General features: G+C 37.8%; 2 protein-coding genes across 5 annotated transcripts; both read left to right on the top strand.

Annotated features, from left to right (window-relative positions):
* The first annotated feature begins 242 nt into the window (after positions 1-242).
* Positions 243-10202, top strand: LOC116289271 (uncharacterized). 3 transcript variants are annotated; one of them, XM_031696337.2, is made up of 11 exons: positions 243-1612; positions 2498-3135; positions 3629-3826; positions 4664-4860; positions 4971-5025; positions 5478-5529; positions 6109-6210; positions 6857-7003; positions 7793-8070; positions 9314-9429; positions 10070-10202. In XM_031696337.2, the coding sequence occupies exons 1-11, from the start codon at positions 534-536 to the stop codon at positions 10130-10132; spliced, it is 2925 nt and encodes a 974-aa protein (XP_031552197.2). In that variant the 5' UTR covers positions 243-533; the 3' UTR covers positions 10133-10202. The 3 variants fall into 3 exon arrangements, with proteins under 3 accessions (XP_031552197.2, XP_031552124.2, XP_031552058.2); XM_031696264.2 differs by having other exon boundaries at positions 243-1624; positions 6112-6210; XM_031696198.2 differs by having other exon boundaries at positions 243-1624.
* A 2727-nt stretch (positions 10203-12929) lies between these two features.
* Positions 12930-18501, top strand: LOC116295885 (deleted in azoospermia-like). 2 transcript variants are annotated; one of them, XM_031704200.2, is made up of 9 exons: positions 12930-14210; positions 14417-14497; positions 15075-15169; positions 15514-15568; positions 16353-16440; positions 16573-16625; positions 16772-17005; positions 17535-17571; positions 17686-18501. In XM_031704200.2, the coding sequence occupies exons 1-9, from the start codon at positions 14208-14210 to the stop codon at positions 17763-17765; spliced, it is 726 nt and encodes a 241-aa protein (XP_031560060.1). In that variant the 5' UTR covers positions 12930-14207; the 3' UTR covers positions 17766-18501. The 2 variants fall into 2 exon arrangements, with proteins under 2 accessions (XP_031560060.1, XP_031560788.1); XM_031704928.2 differs by having other exon boundaries at positions 17532-17571.
* Positions 18502-20064: the final 1563 nt, after the last annotated feature.

The raw sequence follows: 20064 nt of genomic DNA, 5'->3' as shown, positions 1-20064 counted from the left end.
GTAAACCTGCGCGAAAAATTGGTCACGCTTCATGGTCGAACGCAAACGGTAGTAATTGTAAAATAGTAAATGTATTATTATCCCTGCATCGTCATCTTTTTTAGTTTTTGTACAAAGTGAAAATAATGGCAAATAAAATCACAAAAATGTATTTATTTTATTAGAAAACGAGAAAATTCATTTCAAAAAATTCAAATAATGACCAAGTTCGTTTAACGACAGAAAATTATTTACACAGGAATAATAGGCTCTTGTTGCCACGGAAAATGAAAGCTTATTTTGGAATGTTGATTCGTCTATGAATAATTTTCGGGGGGAATTTTTGTCTAAACAAACTAACAAACTACAGAAGGAAGCCATTTCACTGCTTTAACGCGAGTGTAAATTGTATTTTTTTGAGAGGCTTTAAATTTCCCGGGAAACGCGCTCGGCCGATGGCGTAGTTTTGGCGTCATTTTGAACGATTGTGACGACGAAAGATCAGTTAATTTTGAAAGATCGTCGATCACAATGTCAGATGTATTTGGACGAACATGATTGCCGCAGAGGAAGATCTTTTTACCACAAATAACGAGAAAAGTAGCGACCATGAAAAAAATATCGCTTCTACGAAAATCCATAACGATTTTAATGCGTATGAAGACAGCTGTTCGTCTACACACGACGACAAAATAACTGAATCGGACTTGGATAGTGATTCTGCAGTAAGCGTTTTGAATCATCTGAATGGAAAGACAGACAGACAAAGTGATGAAGCACTATCAAGGTCCTCCTCAATACAGTCTGATAAATCAGCGATAATTCGTTTGAACAGCGAACTTTTGAAAGCCAAACAAAGCAACTGGGAGGTGGTAGACGCGCTAACTGTTGCTTACGATGACATCCGTGACTTACGGAAGCGAGAACAAAGACTGAATAACATTCTAGCTGGTAATTTAGATAATGTGGGGAGCACTAGTACTTCTCAGGCTGATGCGCTGGGGTCTTATAGAGCTACCGAGGTTAAAATACTTCAGACACAATTAGAGATACGGGGAGAGGAGTTATCCAAGGCAAAGGATAATATTCGTCGTCTGATGGGAGAAAGAGATCGACTCAAAGAAGAGTGCTCCAAAACTCGAGCTAGTTTACGACTTTTGACTTTACAGGATAAAAGAAAAGAAACTGAAATAGTTGTGGGAGAAAGGAATCTAAAGTCATTAAAGGAAGAAATAAGGGAAAAAGATGAAATGGGATTAGTCTCGAAAGAAAATGTATTAAATTTAGAACATCAGATGAGAATGGCTAAAAACACCGCTCAGAAGACCGAAGCGGAGAAAGATATCTTGAAGGACAATCTCAAACAACGCGAAGATGAGATTATCGAGTTAAAAAGAAAGTTGAAAGAGCTTGAAAATGAACATGACCGAGTTCAATCCGACTTGTCGTTGAGAACATCTGAACTTGCGAGAATGAAATCCAATGAGTCGACTGATATTTTCAAAGAGTTTGAAAGCGAGCTAGCAAAGGAGCTCAACACAATGGAATTAAAACTGATTGAAATGAAAGAGAAAAGCAAGCGGGATGATCAAACAATGGCTGAGATGAGAGAGAAACTGGAGGAATGGGAAAGGTACGGAGCAAGGTAAAAATCAAAAATAATTCAATAATAATTAGGATTAAGAACCGTGTTTATTTTGGCAAATGTACATAAAGATTGATTTGTTTACTAATGGCTAAATGTGTCACGCACCCGGAAAAGAAAACACTAAATTGAGAAATGATAAATTTCTCACCCAGCTAAAGAAATAATGAAAAAAAAAAAAAAAAGAAAAGAAAAAAAAAGAGAGAGAAAGAAATAGAGAGAAAGTTAGAATTGTTTTTAGAAAATCGAAATCAAAGTAGAAATGAACGTCTCGCGCACGCAATGACGCGTCATCAGCTTTCCGCTGGCATCAACTTCCGATATTTAACAAATAGACATCAGTTTTTTATGTGTCTGTCCTCTTATTGACGATAAATTGCGTCATCACATTGTCAAAGTAGTGTTGATTCACGAGGCGTAGCCGATTACAACACAGGTAGCCCAAGCTTGGTTTCTGTTGTGTCCTGTTATAAGGAAATGTATGGGGATTCATCAAAGATTTCAATAAAATCATCTAAATGTGAAATAAAGCCTCGAAATTTTACTCGATCATTGAAAAATAGCACTTCTTTCGCTCTGCGTGGTTATTTTTTGAATTTAGCCCGTTTTAAGATTTCCCCCCCCACCATTTCCTTATAACAGGACACCACAGAAACCAAGCTTGGGCTACCTGTGATTACAGTAACAAAAACGATAAAAACTTCTCATTTTTACTGATCAACACAACCAATGGAAAGAGCGCACGCTCGTTGACGTCAACTTTATCTGTCTGTCCTCTTATTGATGATAAAAAATAACCAATTAGCGCGCGAGAAATTTGTAAGTTATTGTAAAAAATCTGTTTTCGATGTTGCTTGTTGTTGTTGTTAATAGGATGAGCAAGACAATGGACGAGTACATCAATGAAGTCAACTCCCAACAGCTCCAGGCTCGTAAAGAAATTGCAAAATACATCGGTAACTTAGAAAAGGAACTAGCCCAGGTCAAGGCTCGACAACAACCCCTTGAAGGAGGAGGAGAAAGTGATAACCAGTTATTTCAACGATATGCGCCTTCTCGATCACCTAGGAAACGAAGCTCAGGAAAAAAGCTTCCTGCCCTTCAGTCGTCACTGCAAGAAACTTTACCACCTAGTGGTAGAAAAATGAGCGATTCTTCTTTATCCGGGGCACTCGATAGCGAGGGCTCTACGGATGACATAGAATATTACCCCTCGGATGTCAGCGAATCTGATATCTCTCGACCTTCAAGCTCACACAAGGGACCTAGAAGAACGCTACCTATGACACCCAGTGATATTGAGGTACTCTGCGGTGACAGTCCTGAGGAGTATTTTACGAAGCAAAGTAGGAAGAATAAGCAGCCTGATAAATCTGATCATAACAAAGTTCGTGTCTTTCCACGCATGCGTAACAACCAGGATTCAGGGTTGGGAGAAAGCCTTCGGTGTCGAGAGGATGGTAGAGGTATAAGGCCGCAGAATAACTACCCGTGGAGGAAGAAATCTCAAGGTACTATAGTTAATAAAAATGGTTTTTGACTCGTTCAAACTTGATTTAATGCAGAGTTCTGTCTGCGTATTTACTGTGGTTTTCGATATTCTGCGAACTCCGACATTTCAAAGACTTGTTGTGAAATTGGTTTTTCACTACCGCCGGTAAAGGATATTTAGGGTGCCGACTGATTTTTTTGTTTGACTGCGGCGAAAAATCAAATTTCAGGAATTCTACTTTTCGCAACGATTGCTGCGACTGGTCTCGCAACATTTTTCAAATTTCGTTGTAGGTTACACGGTGCAATGAAAGGTGCAATGCTAAATGCGACGCCGTGGCGACACAAGTTGCAGAGAAAATTGCTCCGTGTAATCGCGCCTTTAGGGTCAACCAGTTTATATTGGGCTTTTGTGTGTTTCACGGGTTTATGAAAAACACTCTATGTTACCATATTTTTTAATCAAAACCAAAACAAAATAAACACTGAAATTACAAAACTTATTTTTATCAGAAAATAAGATAAGACCTAGCAGTGCTTACAGTCGTGGTGGAGAGGCCAATGATGATGAATCAGAAAGCTTCCCAACTATTACCTCAATATCGCTTGACAAAAAAGGTCAACATTCTGCTGCTGCTGGATTTGAATCAGCCCGCAAACCTATGAAGACTGAAATTACGACATCTAGCCCAAATAAAAGAAAAAGTCAAAGTATGTGGTATATATAATATCATTTACTAATTTGCACGAGACTTTTCAGGTTATAATGGATAGTGAGCGCGAAAGAAAATTTACAAAGTGAAAAGCGCGCCTAAAATTTGTATTGATGTTTAAAGTGCGTGCTAGGTAATCTTCAAGCGCGGATCGTGTGATTTGGTAGATGCGCGCAAGAGATGCACTACGTTCATTAATTTGTCAAAATATTGCGCCCTAGAGAATATTTGTCGAAGGAAGTGCGTGATAGACTTGAGGTGAAGGGCGCGCTAAGTATTAGTTGTGTATAGAAAGTGCTAGAGATTATTTTATAAAATAACTGCTCTAAATCTCGCGTTCTGATTGGTTGGGAGCGCGTGCTTTATGAGAGCACACAGCGTGCGCGCGCAATTTCAATTTCGTCATTGACGTAATTTGTATTTTATAAAAGAAATAAAAAAACTTGCTTGCTGTGCTGTGTGCAGTTATAAAGCACGCTACGCGTCGTGCTTCTCCTAACACTTCTCTCTGTTCTGCCAACCCCGCGTGCTTTATAACTGCACACAGCACGCGCGCGCGTTTCCTATTTCTTCAATATTACTCGCATTTGATTGCGCGCGCAAGTATCATTGTTCATAGAATGTGCTCGTCAAATACGCGACTCAGAGAGGATACCGCGCGTAAAGGATTTGGCTCACAGCTACGGCGCCCGTCGCTTATGTTGCAGTTGCACTTGATATTCACCTGCAGGTAAGTAACGCGTAGCGAATTTTCCTTACACCTTACGCGAGCGTCACAGTTCCCTTGACCCAGCATTTTCAAGCCTAAGTCGTTTGTGACTGTTTTGTCTTTCAGTTCCTCTTCGCCGGTTCCTATCACATGACAGAGTTCGAGCACACAGGCGTCATGCCGCGTTATTGCTAGTGTTTCGTTATCTAACTCCCCTTGAACTGTGTGGCTTGGCTCAAGTATGTAGAGAATGGAGAAGCCTGAGCGAACATCCGTCGCTATGGAAACATGTATCGTTGGTGGATACCGCTGTAAATAACATGGTATGTATTGCTGGCTCACGAGAATGATGTTTATTAGCTTCTTCCTTGATCGAAAAACACCGCCACAATAAAAGGATTGTGTGCTTATTCATTCTATTCTTATTTAATAGACATTGCTGTCAATATCAAGACGATGCAAACCCCTGCAACATCTCGTTCTTAAAGGTAATGTATATATCATGGTTACTGTGCGTATACTCCATCCGGGACCACTATGATAAATTAGTATAATTAACCAATCATATTGCGACATTTAGTTCAATGTTTTGAACCAGCCAATCAGATAGCACATCGCTATAATGAGAGCGCGAGAACGTGATAATCTGATTGGCTATCGCTGTCATCAATTCAATCTCTGTCTAGTTTGCTGCTATCTGATTGGTCTGTTTTATTCAAGAGGTCCCAGTTAGTGTGTCCGCACAGATCAAACCAAAATAAAGGGGAAGTTTGTGAATCAAAGGTGGTGTAGTGGTAGTACACTCGCCTCTCGGGTTGAATTCCTGGACTCAGTATCACATGTGAGTAAAGTTTGTCGCGTCTCTCTGCTTTGATAGCAGCTCGTGCTGCTTGGGCGAAAAGGCAATTCGAACAACGTTTAAAAAAATTTTGTCTTTTAGGATTGAAGAAAATCACTCCTCGAAAACGTGTCCAAAGTAAAAATGTCGAAAAGTAAGTCCAAACTAAACTTTTAGTTTGGTCCCTAGCAAATCCCCATAACACATTTCCCCTTAAAAGTTTTTATATTACCCTGTCCGTATCCCGTTCATTTCTTTTTTCCGTTGTGTTCCAATCCTTCATTCTACTTCTTCCATCTTGTTGCAGTAATATCTCCTACTCTACTCTATTCATTACAGTACAACTTTTCATGCGATCCCAGCATCTTCTTTTAGAATCTTATTCCAGATTGCAATCGGGATCTCCAACTAAAAATCCAATTCATATAGAAAAACTGTGCATTACTGACCGAAGTGGCTTAAAATTTTTTAGTGTGCTAATTAGTATTTTTAATAACAGATTACACTCTATTGCCTTCAAACAATTGTTTCAAGTCGAGGCATTTGGGTCAATACAATGAAATGTAAAGAAACTAACCCAAATGTAGCAGTTGCTTGAAGACATCACAGTCTAACCAATATCTGCTATAGAGCGTTTTCACGTGACGTCACAGCGGCCACATTGGTGTACCAAAACAATACATTTTCTATCTTCAAGGAATTTAACTATATTCTTATTCAAAAACTGTCTTAGCAGTTGCTACCTAGAGAAAGGCCTGGAGTACATTCTAAAAGTATCTGCAGAGAATATGTCGTCAATCCACATTGAGGACTGTGGCAATCTATTGACTGACAGGTCAGTATATTAGCCAAATAAAAATAATCAAATATGCAACCCACTAACTTTAGATTCACAGAATTCCAAAAACCTGAGAATTTTAGAACCTGCCTTTGCCGTGTCCTAGCATTTTGATTGGTAGAGCTATAATATCGCGCGCTGCGATTGGTTTAATTTTCGTAGTCGATTCCGTACTGTGACCGTGCCGTGTCGGTTCCCAAGCAATACGAAATCTATTCTAGTTAATGTTCATGGAATAGAACTTTTTTTTAGCTTCGTTGTTTGTTGTTCACATTGCAGACCATGTGATGCCACTTTTGGGAGTTGATTCTTTCATGTGTCTATTTTGACATGTTCGTCATAAAAGAACAATTCTCAAGGGAATGTCATGTGATCTGAAATGGGCAATTTACATACGACGTTAAAAAGATCTATAGAGGTTTTGCGCATCACGTGATGGCAGCCATTGCAGGAGGGAGGAACAATTGAATCTGGTCTAATCTTATTTACATGAAAAAGAATTCAGTTTCCCAGGGGAAAAATACGTGTTGTGCCTGTCATGGCTGCCATCACGTGATGGTGCAAAGCATCTCATTCTGTGACCTCAAACTTCCAGAAATCTATATACTTCCTGATTTTACAAATCCTTGGTTTTCCTCGATAGGTGCTTACTGCTGACTGGTAGTCATTGCCGCAACCTTCAATCATTCACATACATCAGTGATAAGTATCCAGCATGCCCCGAGGCCTTGTGGGCACTGTTGAATTGTAGGAACCTTACTACTTTACGAGTACCGCCAATGATTCCCAAGTAAGTCGTCATCATATACCGTTGCTATACAAACTCATTTCCTTAGCAGTCAGGTTGCATTTTCTTCTTCTACCCATGCGCATGGTCTATAGCGATATTCACTGTGTACGAACATTGACGTTAGGAATCTTTTCTCATTCAATTGTGCCAACCATTAAAACAAAATATCTTTGTTTCAGTAGCCAATAGATCTCTGGTTGGCACATTAATATCAATAGGTAACGTCAGTGCCAACTTCGCTATGATACATTTGCCTTTCGCGAAGTTTTGTCTCGATCAGCGCGCAGGCATTAAAATAATTGCCGGTCATTTGTCATTCACGATGACTAGTTTTAGCTCGGTCATACCTCGCTTGTAGCTCAATGATACTGGTCACAATGGTTGGCAAAGATTTGACCGCACAACAAATTCCAATGGACTACTTCGATGATGCGGCGGCCATCTTGAATCGTAATGCATTGTGGGTCGTCCAGGGGGCAAATAAAGCTTTCTTACAGTAATGACGTAGATTGATACTAACGGCTCGTCGCAAAGAGAATATAATAAAAGATGAATTAAGGCAGCACATCGATCAACTTTACCCGGTCATTAAAAAAGACAAACACACGAAACTCTATATATTTTCTGTCATCTTTGTTTTGTTTTGCCCCCTGGCAAGATGGCCGTCGTATCGTCGAAGTAGTCGATGTCCAGCCGTTATTGTAATCCCTGGCGCGTAGCAATGAAAACAGTAGCGGTAACGTTGCTCTTCCAAGTCCCTTGATTTGACCAGTCTTTCTTTTTGTCTAGTGAACTACCTAATCGATTCAACGACAAGAGTTGCGAGACCATCGCTAACTGCTGGCCATCCTTAACGAAGCTCTCGATAGGAGGACCCGGCCTAACCACCACAGGACTCCTTCACATCGCTAAAGGTTGCATGCGGCTACAGGAACTAGAACTGGACCGCATTCATCACGTGACTGAGGAGACTGCTTATGCTCTGTGTCTTACTGGGTTAAGAGGGCTGCAGATTTTGTTGTTCACCTTCACAACTACAAGTCCTGGCGCTATAAAACAGTTCTATGGTAAATATCAATAAGTCGTACAAAGGTTGAGGGAAAAACTAGGTCGATTTGGCATTACAGTGCATTGTGGGAATGTTTTCTGAAATGGACATATTTCAAAGATGGTTTCTATTTAGCAGTCCCCTAAAATAGTCCCACAATGCATTGTAATGCCAACTCGACCCAGTTTTTACTCAAACACGGTACGGCTACGCTCGGCTACGCGCGAGCCCTTTCCGTTTATTGTTTTGATCACTAAAAACCAGACTAAAAACAAAACGGAAAGAGCGCACGCGCGCGCAAGTTGATGACCCACGGGAGTAGGGTAAGAAGAAATTTAAACTGCATCCTGTTACTAAAGATAGACAACCGGGAATTTACATGCGTGCGCGTTATTAAGAAGTTTCCCTCTCTTATTTATGCTCTCTTGCTAATACTGATACCGGCGCTTTAAATAATAAATAGTGTTTTATTTTCTACTTTTTTCTATATGAAATATAGCATATACTCGGCAGACTTTCAGACTTTCGCGTTTTGGAGGAAGAGGGCTGTATTAGCTCCGGAATGAGGTTCCTCTTCATATATTTAGATATGATTCATCATTTTATCATATATAGACTTTGTACCATCACGTGAAGGCAGCCATGACAAGAGGCACAACATTAGAATATTTTCTCCCTGGGAAACTGAAGTCTCTCTCGTGTAAATCAGGTTGGACCAGATTCAATTGTTTTTGCTTCCTTTCATGGCCTGCCATCACGTGTTGGTGCAAAGCCTCTATCGTACTAAAGAAGGTAGCCGGATATGCTCTTTCAAGGGCCCGGACCTTTAGACCTCCGCTGTTACGCGCTGTGGACCTTTTCTCATGTGGCAGCCATAATATATATTTTTCCCCCTTGTAGCCTCGCGTTCGTACCCTTCAGAATGAGTTTAGCGGGTTAAAATCTAGACTGCGAGCTAAGTCCCTCTATTTCCCTTGGTCACTGTCCGTCTGTCTGTCCGTGTCGATTGGTCGAGGAAAATTGCCCTCCCTCCCCAGTCCCCACCCCCAGGGACTTTTGACTCGTAACCAATCTTATTCGACCAATCGACACGGACAGACAGACGGACAGTGACCAAGGGAAATAGAGGGACTTAGGTCTAGTTAAAATCATTCGAAAGGTCCATGAGGTGTAAGCAAGGAACGGTTCACCATGATAATCCCATTGTTGTCTTCTGCTTTTAACTTCATAATAAATAATGGAACTTTCTCTCCTCCACCCAGCTGCCTGCCCTCGGTTAGAAATTATCGCAGTGCATGTTGGGATATCGGATTATTTTTCTGACGTCACTAACCAAGAGAACATACGTAAATACAAGCGAATCATCAGTAAGCTAGAGGTAAGCACACAAGATTAGGGTTATTATCCTTTCCGGAGTTGCAGAACTCTGGGGCTGTTTTTCGAGACGCTCATAGACGCTTAATTCATGGTTTCGCCCCTCTTAGTTACCGTTGCTACGTCCCACAAGCTCAACAAATGTCTCTTGAATATTCCAGAATTCAAAACTCTGATCTCGGAAAATTGATTATAAGTTGTTTATATTGTTAACTGTCCTTTGAAAATAAAAGACAAATACTCTTTGAAGCAGACACTGTGTAGTTGTTTGTGGGACTAATGGTAATTCCACTGGGAAAACATCTGCAACGGTGATTGGTTCGCTGTTGGGTTCGTGCAACTCCTTATAAACTCCTTGAAAACTCCTTGAATTTAATTCTCGTTTTCAAGGGCACTTTAAAAGCTCTTGAATTTTACGATTTTAGCGAAACTCCGATTTGATTGGTCGCGATGGGGGATAGAGGGACTATCTGATAGAGACCATGTAATCTTCGTGATAAGATTTTCCGCCACCTGAGTGTGGAGGAGAGGTGAACTGTCTAACTTCTTCTGTCAGTTGCCAAGGAGAACAGCATTTTCGACTTGTACGGGACCCCTACACTTAAGTATATGTAGAAGAGACTGATAACATGTTTTTTCCTCAGGCTTTGCGAGAGGAAAACTCTGACTTGGCACGTGTTCTTCGCATTAAGGCAGATTATGGGTGAGGAAAACCAACTGAATAAAATAACTTTTAAAAAAACGTATAACGATTAAAATAAACTGCTGTAAATTATACTTTAGTCTATAACACTGATTTTGTAATGGATTTATCAAATATGGTACAAGGACACTAGTATTTTATGAACTATATTCGGGTTCCAAATTACTGCTGTGTTTCTTGCAGCCTCGTTTACCCACCTTAGCCTCGTGTCAATGTCTAAATATTCCAAAAATATCAATGGCAAAGTAAAGAATGCACAACTTCAACAATACAAACACTTTGAAATTCTACGGACCTTCACTGGAACACGTGAATATTTTACCCAAAATTGGGGCTGATCCTGAGAATGATGATACTTGTTGCCATGGTGAACGGTCCGCAATTTCTCTTTTCTTCCAATGAAGCTTTTTTTCTTTTTCTTTTCTTTTTTCTTTTCCTTTTTTCTTTCTTCGTTTCCTGCTTACCATTTTTCCCTAACTGCAAACACATCATTATATTTCAAAATGCATTCCTCTTTTTTCCCCATCTCCCATCCATGCTTTTTTCCCCTTCCTATCTACGCCTGCCTTCCAAGTTCATCTCAGGACCCAACGATGCATGTCATTAATTCAACTGTTATCAATTTTTACAGTCTGCTAATTCCAACAAATGAATTCAAAATGTACTGTTAATAAGATTGTCATTTATTTGGACGTTTCAGGCTTGCATAGAAATATCTTTTGCATCGTCTTTCTAATTTTAAATCCAAGGAAAGAGATTAATGACTCACTTTCCGTGGTTTCCCTTTCAATACGGGTCAGCAGGGAAATCAATTCATATATTACACTGGGCGCATTTTCAAGTCTGACCACAAGAAACGAGATCATTCAAAAGCGTTGGCTTTGGGTAGCATAAGAGGCTGGGTTTTTGGATCGATCTAAAAACTTGTATAAAGCTGCTCCAATATTCAGTCTTGACCTCATGGTCAAGAGCATTCCTACAGGCGTTCGTTACGCGCGCTTTTTGGTACAAGTTTTGGGCGGGAAAAAATGAAGGTCGGCATAATTAACCTGTCGTGATTACTTTTCAAACGTCAAGCTGATAGATACTTTGATAATGGGACCACATATGATGATGTATAGGATTCCAATTGCTCAAGGCGCACCGCCGCAAATGTAAACATCTAAAATAAATTGTTTTTGTACGCCTTGTTATTTCAAAACGAAAACCTCAGCTTGAGAAGTCTTGTCTGGAACGCCTACTAGTAAAAAAATCTTATCACATATGTCGTTCCAGCCCTGCTGCAAAGAGCGCGTCAAGTGCTTTACTCTACAGTGTAGCTGACGGCGGCGGACAAGTAATTTGTTAACGATACTCGAGGACAGCCAGCTGCATGCATCCACTTGAAGTAGTATAATATATTTTTAATACCTCCAGCTGCTGAGGGGTCATTAAAAACGTATATTTGAGGCCCTTTGACTTTAGCATCTTGCAACAAGCCGGGTGCGCCCTCAAACATTTCAACCCCGAGTTGTTTCCAAATTAAATAACTTTTTCAGTCCCTTGATCCGATAAGATTTTAGGGTTTAAATGGTTTTTTTTCCTGACAAGTTTAGGATACCTTGGGATCCAGAGGTTATTTATTCTCGCTGTGGCGTTTGCAAAGTAGTTTTGTTAAAAGAGTAGTAGTCGACGTAATGTCAGACTCTATTGAGTTTTTCGAAGTTTATCGATGTTTTTATTTCCATTGGAATTCAAAGACTTGTTCGCAGTTCATCATCTTGATCTTCAAGCCTTGCTGATGCTGATTATCACCAGCGATAACTCAAAAGGACGTCTCGAATATGAGCCGTGGGAACTTGAGAAAACTGTTTATTGTAGGTAAATGTGTTGACTTATCAAAGATGTTTTTCCTACAGTATTAATTGTCGGCATTTTCAGATCAAACTAGAATAACTATAGTACTTGATAAGATTACTTCATCGAATTGAATGAAAAAGAGCAGGCAACTTCTTGAAAAAATAGACGCGGCCCGACAAAGTTTCTTCGGGATTTAATTATCTTCTCAAAGGTTTCAATCTTTTCCACTGGTTTCAAAGTTATAAAACAATTTTACGAAAAGGAAGAAAGTTAAAAGAGTTTCTGTTTTTTTGCATTTTTTAATTTTCTCCTAACGCAAAACGCATAAGTCTTTTCATAATCAGTAAAAAGTTTTAAAACTAGACTTCAGGTTGTATGAAGACATGAAGAAAGCACACAAGTTTTTCGGTCCGACAAAGGAAGGTGCCATTTCTCGCAGTTTTCGGCTTTATTATAATTTTAAAAACTTTTCACACTCTTGAAGTGTGAAAGCTACAAAACAAAGGACAGGAAAATGCGTCAGTCGGCATTTGCTAATTATACCCAAAACAATATATTGTTCTTTCGCTTCGACAACAGAAGCAGATATGAACTCTAGATCGATAGACTTGTTCAATTCTCTCGATTGGATACCATTTTATCAAGAAACACTTATTACTACCGGAGCACTTATGTATAAGAGAATTAATGGACAGACCCCTGAATATATGAATGAAAACCTTCTTACGAACGCTGATATACATAATAGAAATACTCGTTTTAGAAATATAATTTTAGGTGCCCCCTCTTTCATCGACAGACCGAGGGTGGTAGAACTTTTACTGTTAGAGCCATTAAATTATGGAACAGTATGAACAATGACATTAAGCAATCACAATCAATTAAGGGCCTCAAAAAGGGTTTGTACGTTAAGTACTTAGGATATCAGAAAGAAAGTTTAACATTTTATTAGATCATTAGATTATTTGTATGAAAGTCATGTTCATTTTAGTAACGATGTAAGGCGTTTGTTCTGAGTCATGGGGGCTCCGTGCCAGCTTCACCCCAAGTCTTCCAGGTTGCGGCCTGAGGACTTGGAGTGGAGCTGTGCTGCGGTGCTCTTGGCTTGGAGGAAACGTCTTACGTTATTATTATTATTTTATTTATTAGAGATTCCTTAATTTTATTTATTTTTTATTCACGTTTAGTTTGTTGTTAAATTTTGTTGATTCATTTCCATTTTTTTTTCCGATTATGTATTTTTTAGTATTTCTTAGTTTTTTATAGTTTTAATTTTCAGAGGGCCACTGGGTTTTCAGTACGATGTGTTTTATTGTAACTGTTGTGTGTCCCCCTCTTTAAATAAAGTTTTATTATTATTATTATTATTATTATTATTATTATTATTATTATTATTATTACAACAAGTCCTAAAACGAGACGAAGCGCTTCTTCAAAGGTTTTTGCTTCTCCGAAAAGTGTCTCATATTTTTAAAATATTATGAAAAGTTCAAAAGAGGAGGTAAATAAGAGTTCCTTATTGTGGTATGCTGTTTGTTTGCATTTATAAACAAATTGATATTGTGGGAATGTTTGCACAATCCTTTTCCCTTGCACCAAGAAATTAAAACAATATTTTCACTGCAATCAATGACAACTCATGAATTTTTGAAGAAATAGAGTGTCCAGAAAGTGTTTTATTTGAGTCGGAAAAACGTATTCGAGTTTAATTAGAATGAAAACAATACGTGATTTGCGCCCAAGCTTTCCCTGCTTTATACTGGTATCCATCTTACAGCACTTCAGAGCGGGGTTTCTGATTTTAGTAATCTGCCATTAGTCATAGTTATCAGAGCTGTCAGCCACAAATTATCCTACTTACTAAAGTACTGTCATGTTATCACCATTTTATCCGGAAGCCACCCATCTCGAAAAGCGTTTCCCAAAAAAGAAATATGTTCAATTTTGAAACCCGCGCGGAAAAAAATCCCTGAAAAAATCATGTGTTTATATATAAAGCTTAACAATGGACTTCTGTTGCGGTTGAGTGGTGTGACTTCAGAAGTTTATATTGTTGATTTTTCACTGTCCAGGTTAATAAACGTTACTAATTGTGTAACATTAGGTAATAGCGGTATAAATACCAGCGCACCGCACGATGTATTTCATTCACACGTGCAACTTGTGCAGACAGAAGCAATCTCTGTAGCGATCTCAGTAATTCACTGATTCCTTTCTGGAACTCGTCTGAACGCAATAAAATGGTAAGTGCAAATAATTTATTCTTTAATGTCAACACAGTTTTGCTTATATATCCTGTTTACATTCTACTTGTCTTCGATTATAAAACTATTTGCAGTCATGTTTTGCTGCAGAGTGGCTTCTTGCTTCCTCGTGGCTTTCGAAACAAACCTCATTTACTATTTTGATGAGTCGCCTGTTTACGCTCTTCTTTTGCTTGTGTTTTTAGGCCACTACAAACGACAGCACAACTTTTCTGGTCGGAAAAAGATTTCCCAATCGGCTTTTTGTTGGAGGTCTTCCCCCAAATGTAAGTACAATCGTTATTGATTTTTAACCGCGCACTTTCGTCTCTTGATAGTCCAAATGGTTTCAGATAAATAGTCGTAGTTTTTGAAGTAACGTCTTGTTTTACTAGAAAACCCAGTACCGTATCTGAAGTGCCTTGCTCTTATTTTCTAAAGTATCAAAGCACTTATATTTTCATTTCTAGAAATTCAAGTACTAAGCTCTTTAACAGTTGTTATAATATGGATCGAACTAAGTGGGCGTACTGATAGTTGTTCCGAATTGGCGTCGTGATAATCATTTTGTAAGATTAAGTTTTAGCTTCAACTGCCTCCCAGCTAAAGCGTTTCCAGAGTAATATTACAGTTAATAGTATTAAGACGGTACTAATCGCTCTGTAATCGTTTCTAAGTCGTTTTAAACTGCCGAGGTTGAACACGCTACCCGTTCGGAGCAAAGGTTACTCCGTACATGTAATAATATCCAGCTGGGCTGCACTAAGGCGCGCGCGATTTACTAGTATTTAGGAGAACCTTTTTGTAAATATTTCTTTCTAATTATCTAACTGTGTAACTGAACTTTGTTTTATTTCATTTCAGACGGAAGCAGTAGAATTAGCCCAGTATTTCAGCCAGTATGGTCTAGTAACGGACGCCAAAGTTATCGCTGATCCGGAGAAAAATATCTCCAAGGGGTTAGTACCTTAGTGATTAAAATACTGTTTCTTATTCGTAATTTTTCTAATGATTCTTTCCTGAATGATAATTTTGTTTGCGCCTTCGTACATGTGCATAATTATAAATTTCCGAGTTCTATTCCATTTGGCGCCTTAGACCGCAGATTGGGAGGGACTGTAGAGAAATAAATACCTTACTATTTATTAAGGATAAATACCTTTACTAATCGTTAAATTATCGACTAAATTTCTTAGTCTCAATCCTTTTTAATAATCTTGTGGATCTATTCTCAGTGGTCCTTGTACAATTGTTACTGTAGCTACTTTATCTTGTATTAAAACTATTTTATGCCTTTTTACAGATACGGGTTTGTGACCTTCAAGTCGACTGAAGATGTAAAAAATGTAATTCAATGTGTAAGTGTTTTCTTATTGCTCTTCCTTATTATTTCAAAGTAAAGCGTATTTCATCACACTGGGATAGTACTGAGTTTTTTAACTGAGGGGAGAGGAACAGGGCAGGGGTGTATCCAGTGGGTGCTGTGAACCCTTCTGATTTACAGTTTATTGGTAAAATTTTGGAAATGTCGGTATATCAATGCGACATTGACGATGTTTGTCAAAATAAGACTTTACTTGTATAAATTATGAAATGAAATCAAGAATTTTTTTATTTTTGGCTATTTGTGAACTTAATTTATGAATAGCTGAAAAATTATTCATTACTAGTGAATTTGTTGTCATGGAAACAAAATGAAACAGTCTAAAAAAGTCTTTTGCTAGTTTTCACATGACGTCATCAAAACATCTAAATCTAAAGTATAGATCGTATAAAGGCTTTTCTCAAGTATGTTTTAGAAATCATTGTTATAAGTCACAAGAAAAAACTAGAGTCATTTCGATGGTTAGTTTCAGAGTTATGAAGGTTGGGTTAGTGTCACGCAATAGAGTCACGTCTATCTAAATAGCGATTAAATAATTTACTCTAGCTGAAAAAAATTTACTTAGACACATTTAAAGTATCTATTTAAAGTATATTTAAGTGAAATATTAACTATTCCTTCATTTTAAACCTTTGGAGTTTCGTCCACTATGGTTTTTTCGAAAAAGCTTTTTAAAAGTGTAGTCCTTTGCAAATTTTGAAGATTTTGCATGTAGAGAATTCTATTTTTATTGTATCTTTTTCTATTATTTCTTTCAGGGTACATTGTTTTTCAAGGATAAAAAAATAAATATCGGGCCTGCAGTAAAAAAAGATGGGCCAATGATAAAGCCTGAGGTTGTCATTGGTAAGTTTACTTAAAAAAAAGGTTCTGTTTAAATATTATACATCTTAACCCTTTTCTCAAGGGCTTGGGGTACATGGGGTATTGCTTGAACTGTAGGGTTCTAATTTCTTGTTCTTTGTCTTTCATTTGTAGTTCCTAAAGCACCATCCAAAGGAAGGTACTTTTCCCTTGATCCAACATCACAGGTTTGTAGTCATCACACCATGTTTGCTTGTCCATAATTCCAAAATATTATGCTCCGCTGCCTTGAAACTTAAATAGTTAATGAAATTTAATTTTGACTGCTTTACTAAATTGTAAAACAAAGTCTAATATTTTTTGTTTTCTCTAGTATATGCCTGTCCAGCCTGACACCACCACTGTAGAGCCGATTTATGTACCGGAACCATGCAATGCCTCATGTTTCAGCCAGTGCTATGTTCCTGATATGTCATTGTGCTATGAAACATGCTATGTTCCGGAAACATGTTATGCTCCAGAAACATGTTATGTTCCAGAAACATGTTATGTTCCAGAGAGCTGCTTGGGTTACTACCCTCAAGTATGCTACCCAATGATTGCACAGGTATGAAAGCTATCAGTGAATATGTAAAGTCCTTCTAGTGACACAGCCATTCTCAATCACATGCATGATGAAGTAGGTTTTGGTGGACGTCAATCACAAGGCATTTCCATAACATTGTTGGAAAACACAAAGCTATAAGGGCCTGTGAGTATGGAATGTTATGGAAATGCATTGATTGATATCCCATTAAAACTTCTTCGTCACAACAGAAACAATCACTACAGTGGCACGTGTGATAGAGAATGGCTGTAACATACTTGGATTTGTCTGGTAAAATCTTTGCCTTAAACTAATTGGCCATTATTTTAAGCATTGTTGATGGGAGGAATGAGTAACGACTGTAACTTGGGTAGCAACAAGTTTTAAAGTATCTTAGAGTAAGAGTAAAACTATTTATTCCCATTCCTATTTAAATTTTTGAAAATGAGCCTTCTCCATATGAAAAGATCTTATCATCTATTCAATCAATATCTTATTTTTATTAGTATTTTGTTTGTGCTGAATTTCTTTTTCATTTGCTTTTTAGCAGCAATGTTATCAGCCTGTTGGAGCACCTGTGATGCAAGGTAATGATTCTATAAAATATTAATTTGCAGCCTTCTGCCTTCAATTTATTTATTTTCACACTGTTTGCTCCATTCAATAGCTTTCATTCATTCATTCTTTTTGTTTGTTTACAGCTCCCGTCCCCAAAACAACTGGAACAACGACAATGAAGAAAAGAAGGTCTCTCCCTCCTCGCTTCAAGAGAAGCTCTTAAATTGCCTGACATGAGTTCTTTTGGGGTTGTTTCTAAAAGTATGAGTGCTGAATTTGATATCAAAATCAAAATTGTGATTAAGAAAAACAAAATCCAACACAGCATACTTAAACAGTATAAACATTGCACCAACATTTTTTAATGTCACAATTTGATATCCGAGTTTAACTTCAGCAGCCCTCATACTTCAAGAAATGACTTTATGTGTCGTGTCATAAAGGAAGTCACACCTCGAATCTTTAGTCCCTGTATCTTTTTATGCAAATTTTATCAGTACTCCTCCACAAACAAATTTAAGAAATACAAGAAAATAATATTTTGATTCGATTCTCGAATATTTTTGGAACATTTATGATTTTAATCTTAATTCGTTCAGATCTCTTTTATTAAATGCAAATTAATGTACATTGGTGATTTTTCAAACTGTAAAACAACAAAAAAACTAGCATTTCCGAAAATTAGTTATCTTTTCAAAGGTTGAGAGGGGGATTTTGTAAAATTTTATAGCTATTTTTGTCACAAGAAATATCTTAATGCTTTTGGCTAATCTAAGTTGTAAAATTTTTTCTGGAGCAAGATAAAAACTGTCACTTATATGCTTTCTAAGAGAGCATTTTGAAATATTTTATATATTGAGAAGTGTTTATAAATTTGATTGTTTTATCAATCTTAGTCAGTTCCACAAGGAATGACCTTTACTTGCACTACAGAACAGATTTGTATGATAATGATAAGATGTAAATATATTTTCTATCTTGCTTATTAAACTTTAGAAGCATATTTAATAGTGGTGTAAAAGTTTTATATCTTGAGAGAACCTTTAAAGATATTGCAGTGCTTTTAGAGGGTGAAGATACATTTGGGGGAAGGAGGGGCTGGTGAGTAAGCACTTGACCAAGATCAAGGTATGGGATTATTGATGACAAAAATATGGAATTTTTGTATAGAATATTATTGTTATATTCTGAAGTATCTGCTTGTCTATTTGGTTTGAAATACACCTGTTTCAAAAATCGTTGTCGCACCAAGAGCCTCAAGTAACAAGCCAAGGCTCCAGAGGACGTCAGTACTTTTAATTACAAGTGATTTATTCATGGTTCATGCAAGTGGCTATAGCAGCCTTGCTTGGAGCAATTTGTGCAGTCAAATGAAAATGCACCATGAATAAACTAATTACAGCTAAAAGTATTGGCGTTCTCTGCAGGTCTTGGCTTGAGGCTTTTGGTGCGACAACGATTTCTGAAATAAATGTATTTATAAAACTCTGAAGTTCTGCAAAATTATTGCTATGGAACCTTTCGTTTATTTCACTTAGACTTGGTTAGAACATTGCAGGGTGACTATTTCTAGTTCAGTTTTTACATCCAAGACTCCCCCCTTGAGATGTACACAGGCCTAGACCCATCCCCCCTGACTTTCATAACTGCCAGGAGTCCTGTTAACATTTAGAAAACTAAATAGCTGCAGTTACGAGCAAGGATTCGTTTTTTTTTTTCTTTGTCGTCAAGCAATCATTGAACTTCGACTAAACTAACTCGATCTATAGAAATACAGATTTCAAACTCGATTATAGAGGCAATGTGCCAAATTTGTGAAAGAAGAAAGTTCCGGGTCGCTCTACCTACTTTTTATGACATCATTTCCGTCTACAGTGCTCTGGTAGTCTGCACCTAAACAACTATGCCTCACAAGGTAAGCTATTACTTTATGGCTTAGAAATGAGAAACAATAGAATAACTACTGCATTATAGTTAAAGAAGAGTCTGTCTTTTTGTCGAGGGTCGAGGGTCGAGGGTCGAGGGTACCAAGTCGAGGGTCCAGTTTTACGTCGAGGGTACCAAGTACCAAGTACAGGGTAGACCGAATTACAATGTCTAATATGGAGGAGAATTTCTAACTATTGAAAATATAATTGAAAACCATTCGCGGCAAAGTTGCATTTGAGCCTCAAAGGTCATTTCCGGTTTTATATTTAGGCTCTGTCTGACAAACACGACCGATTTTGTAACGCCATGCTTGACACGTATTCAATACTATATATACTATTTCTTTGGAGCTCCGCTTTTAGGCAGTGCCTAAATCTATATTAAGTTTATATTTCCATTATCCTTGAAGAAGAAAAAAAGAATTAAAAATAAAAACCAAACGAATATTTTGTATAATTGGTAACTACGTGAAAAATATTTCAATTTCATTGTCAACGAACAAATCTAATTGGAAACTTAAGACTGAACTTAGGAAATTAGGTTTGAACTTGGGAGCGAATTTCCCAACTGAGTTCCGAAGTTCGCTCGCTAGC

The sequence above is a fragment of the Actinia tenebrosa genome, unplaced genomic scaffold (assembly GCF_029948245.1).
Source record: "Actinia tenebrosa isolate PJP-AT-01 unplaced genomic scaffold, QUT_ActTen_1.0 PGA_scaffold12__29_contigs__length_12842862, whole genome shotgun sequence".
Taxonomy (NCBI): Eukaryota; Metazoa; Cnidaria; class Anthozoa; order Actiniaria; family Actiniidae; genus Actinia; species Actinia tenebrosa.
This window is presented reverse-complemented; position numbering and strand designations above follow the sequence as displayed.

Bases quoted from the DNA above. Each gene is read 5' to 3' on its own strand.
- LOC116289271 (XM_031696198.2), top strand. From the start codon at position 534: ATGATTGCCGCAGAGGAAGATCTTTTTACCACAAATAACGAGAAAAGT. The intron at 3,136-3,628 runs GTACTATAGTTA...TATTTTTATCAG, and splicing joins GTGGAGGAAGAAATCTCAAG to AAAATAAGATAAGACCTAGC. The intron at 9,430-10,069 runs GTAAGCACACAA...TTTTTTCCTCAG, and splicing joins GAATCATCAGTAAGCTAGAG to GCTTTGCGAGAGGAAAACTC.
- LOC116295885 (XM_031704928.2), top strand. The intron at 16,441-16,572 runs GTAAGTTTACTT...TTTCATTTGTAG, and splicing joins AAAGCCTGAGGTTGTCATTG to TTCCTAAAGCACCATCCAAA. The intron at 17,572-17,685 runs GTAATGATTCTA...GTTTGTTTACAG, and splicing joins TGGAGCACCTGTGATGCAAG to CTCCCGTCCCCAAAACAACT.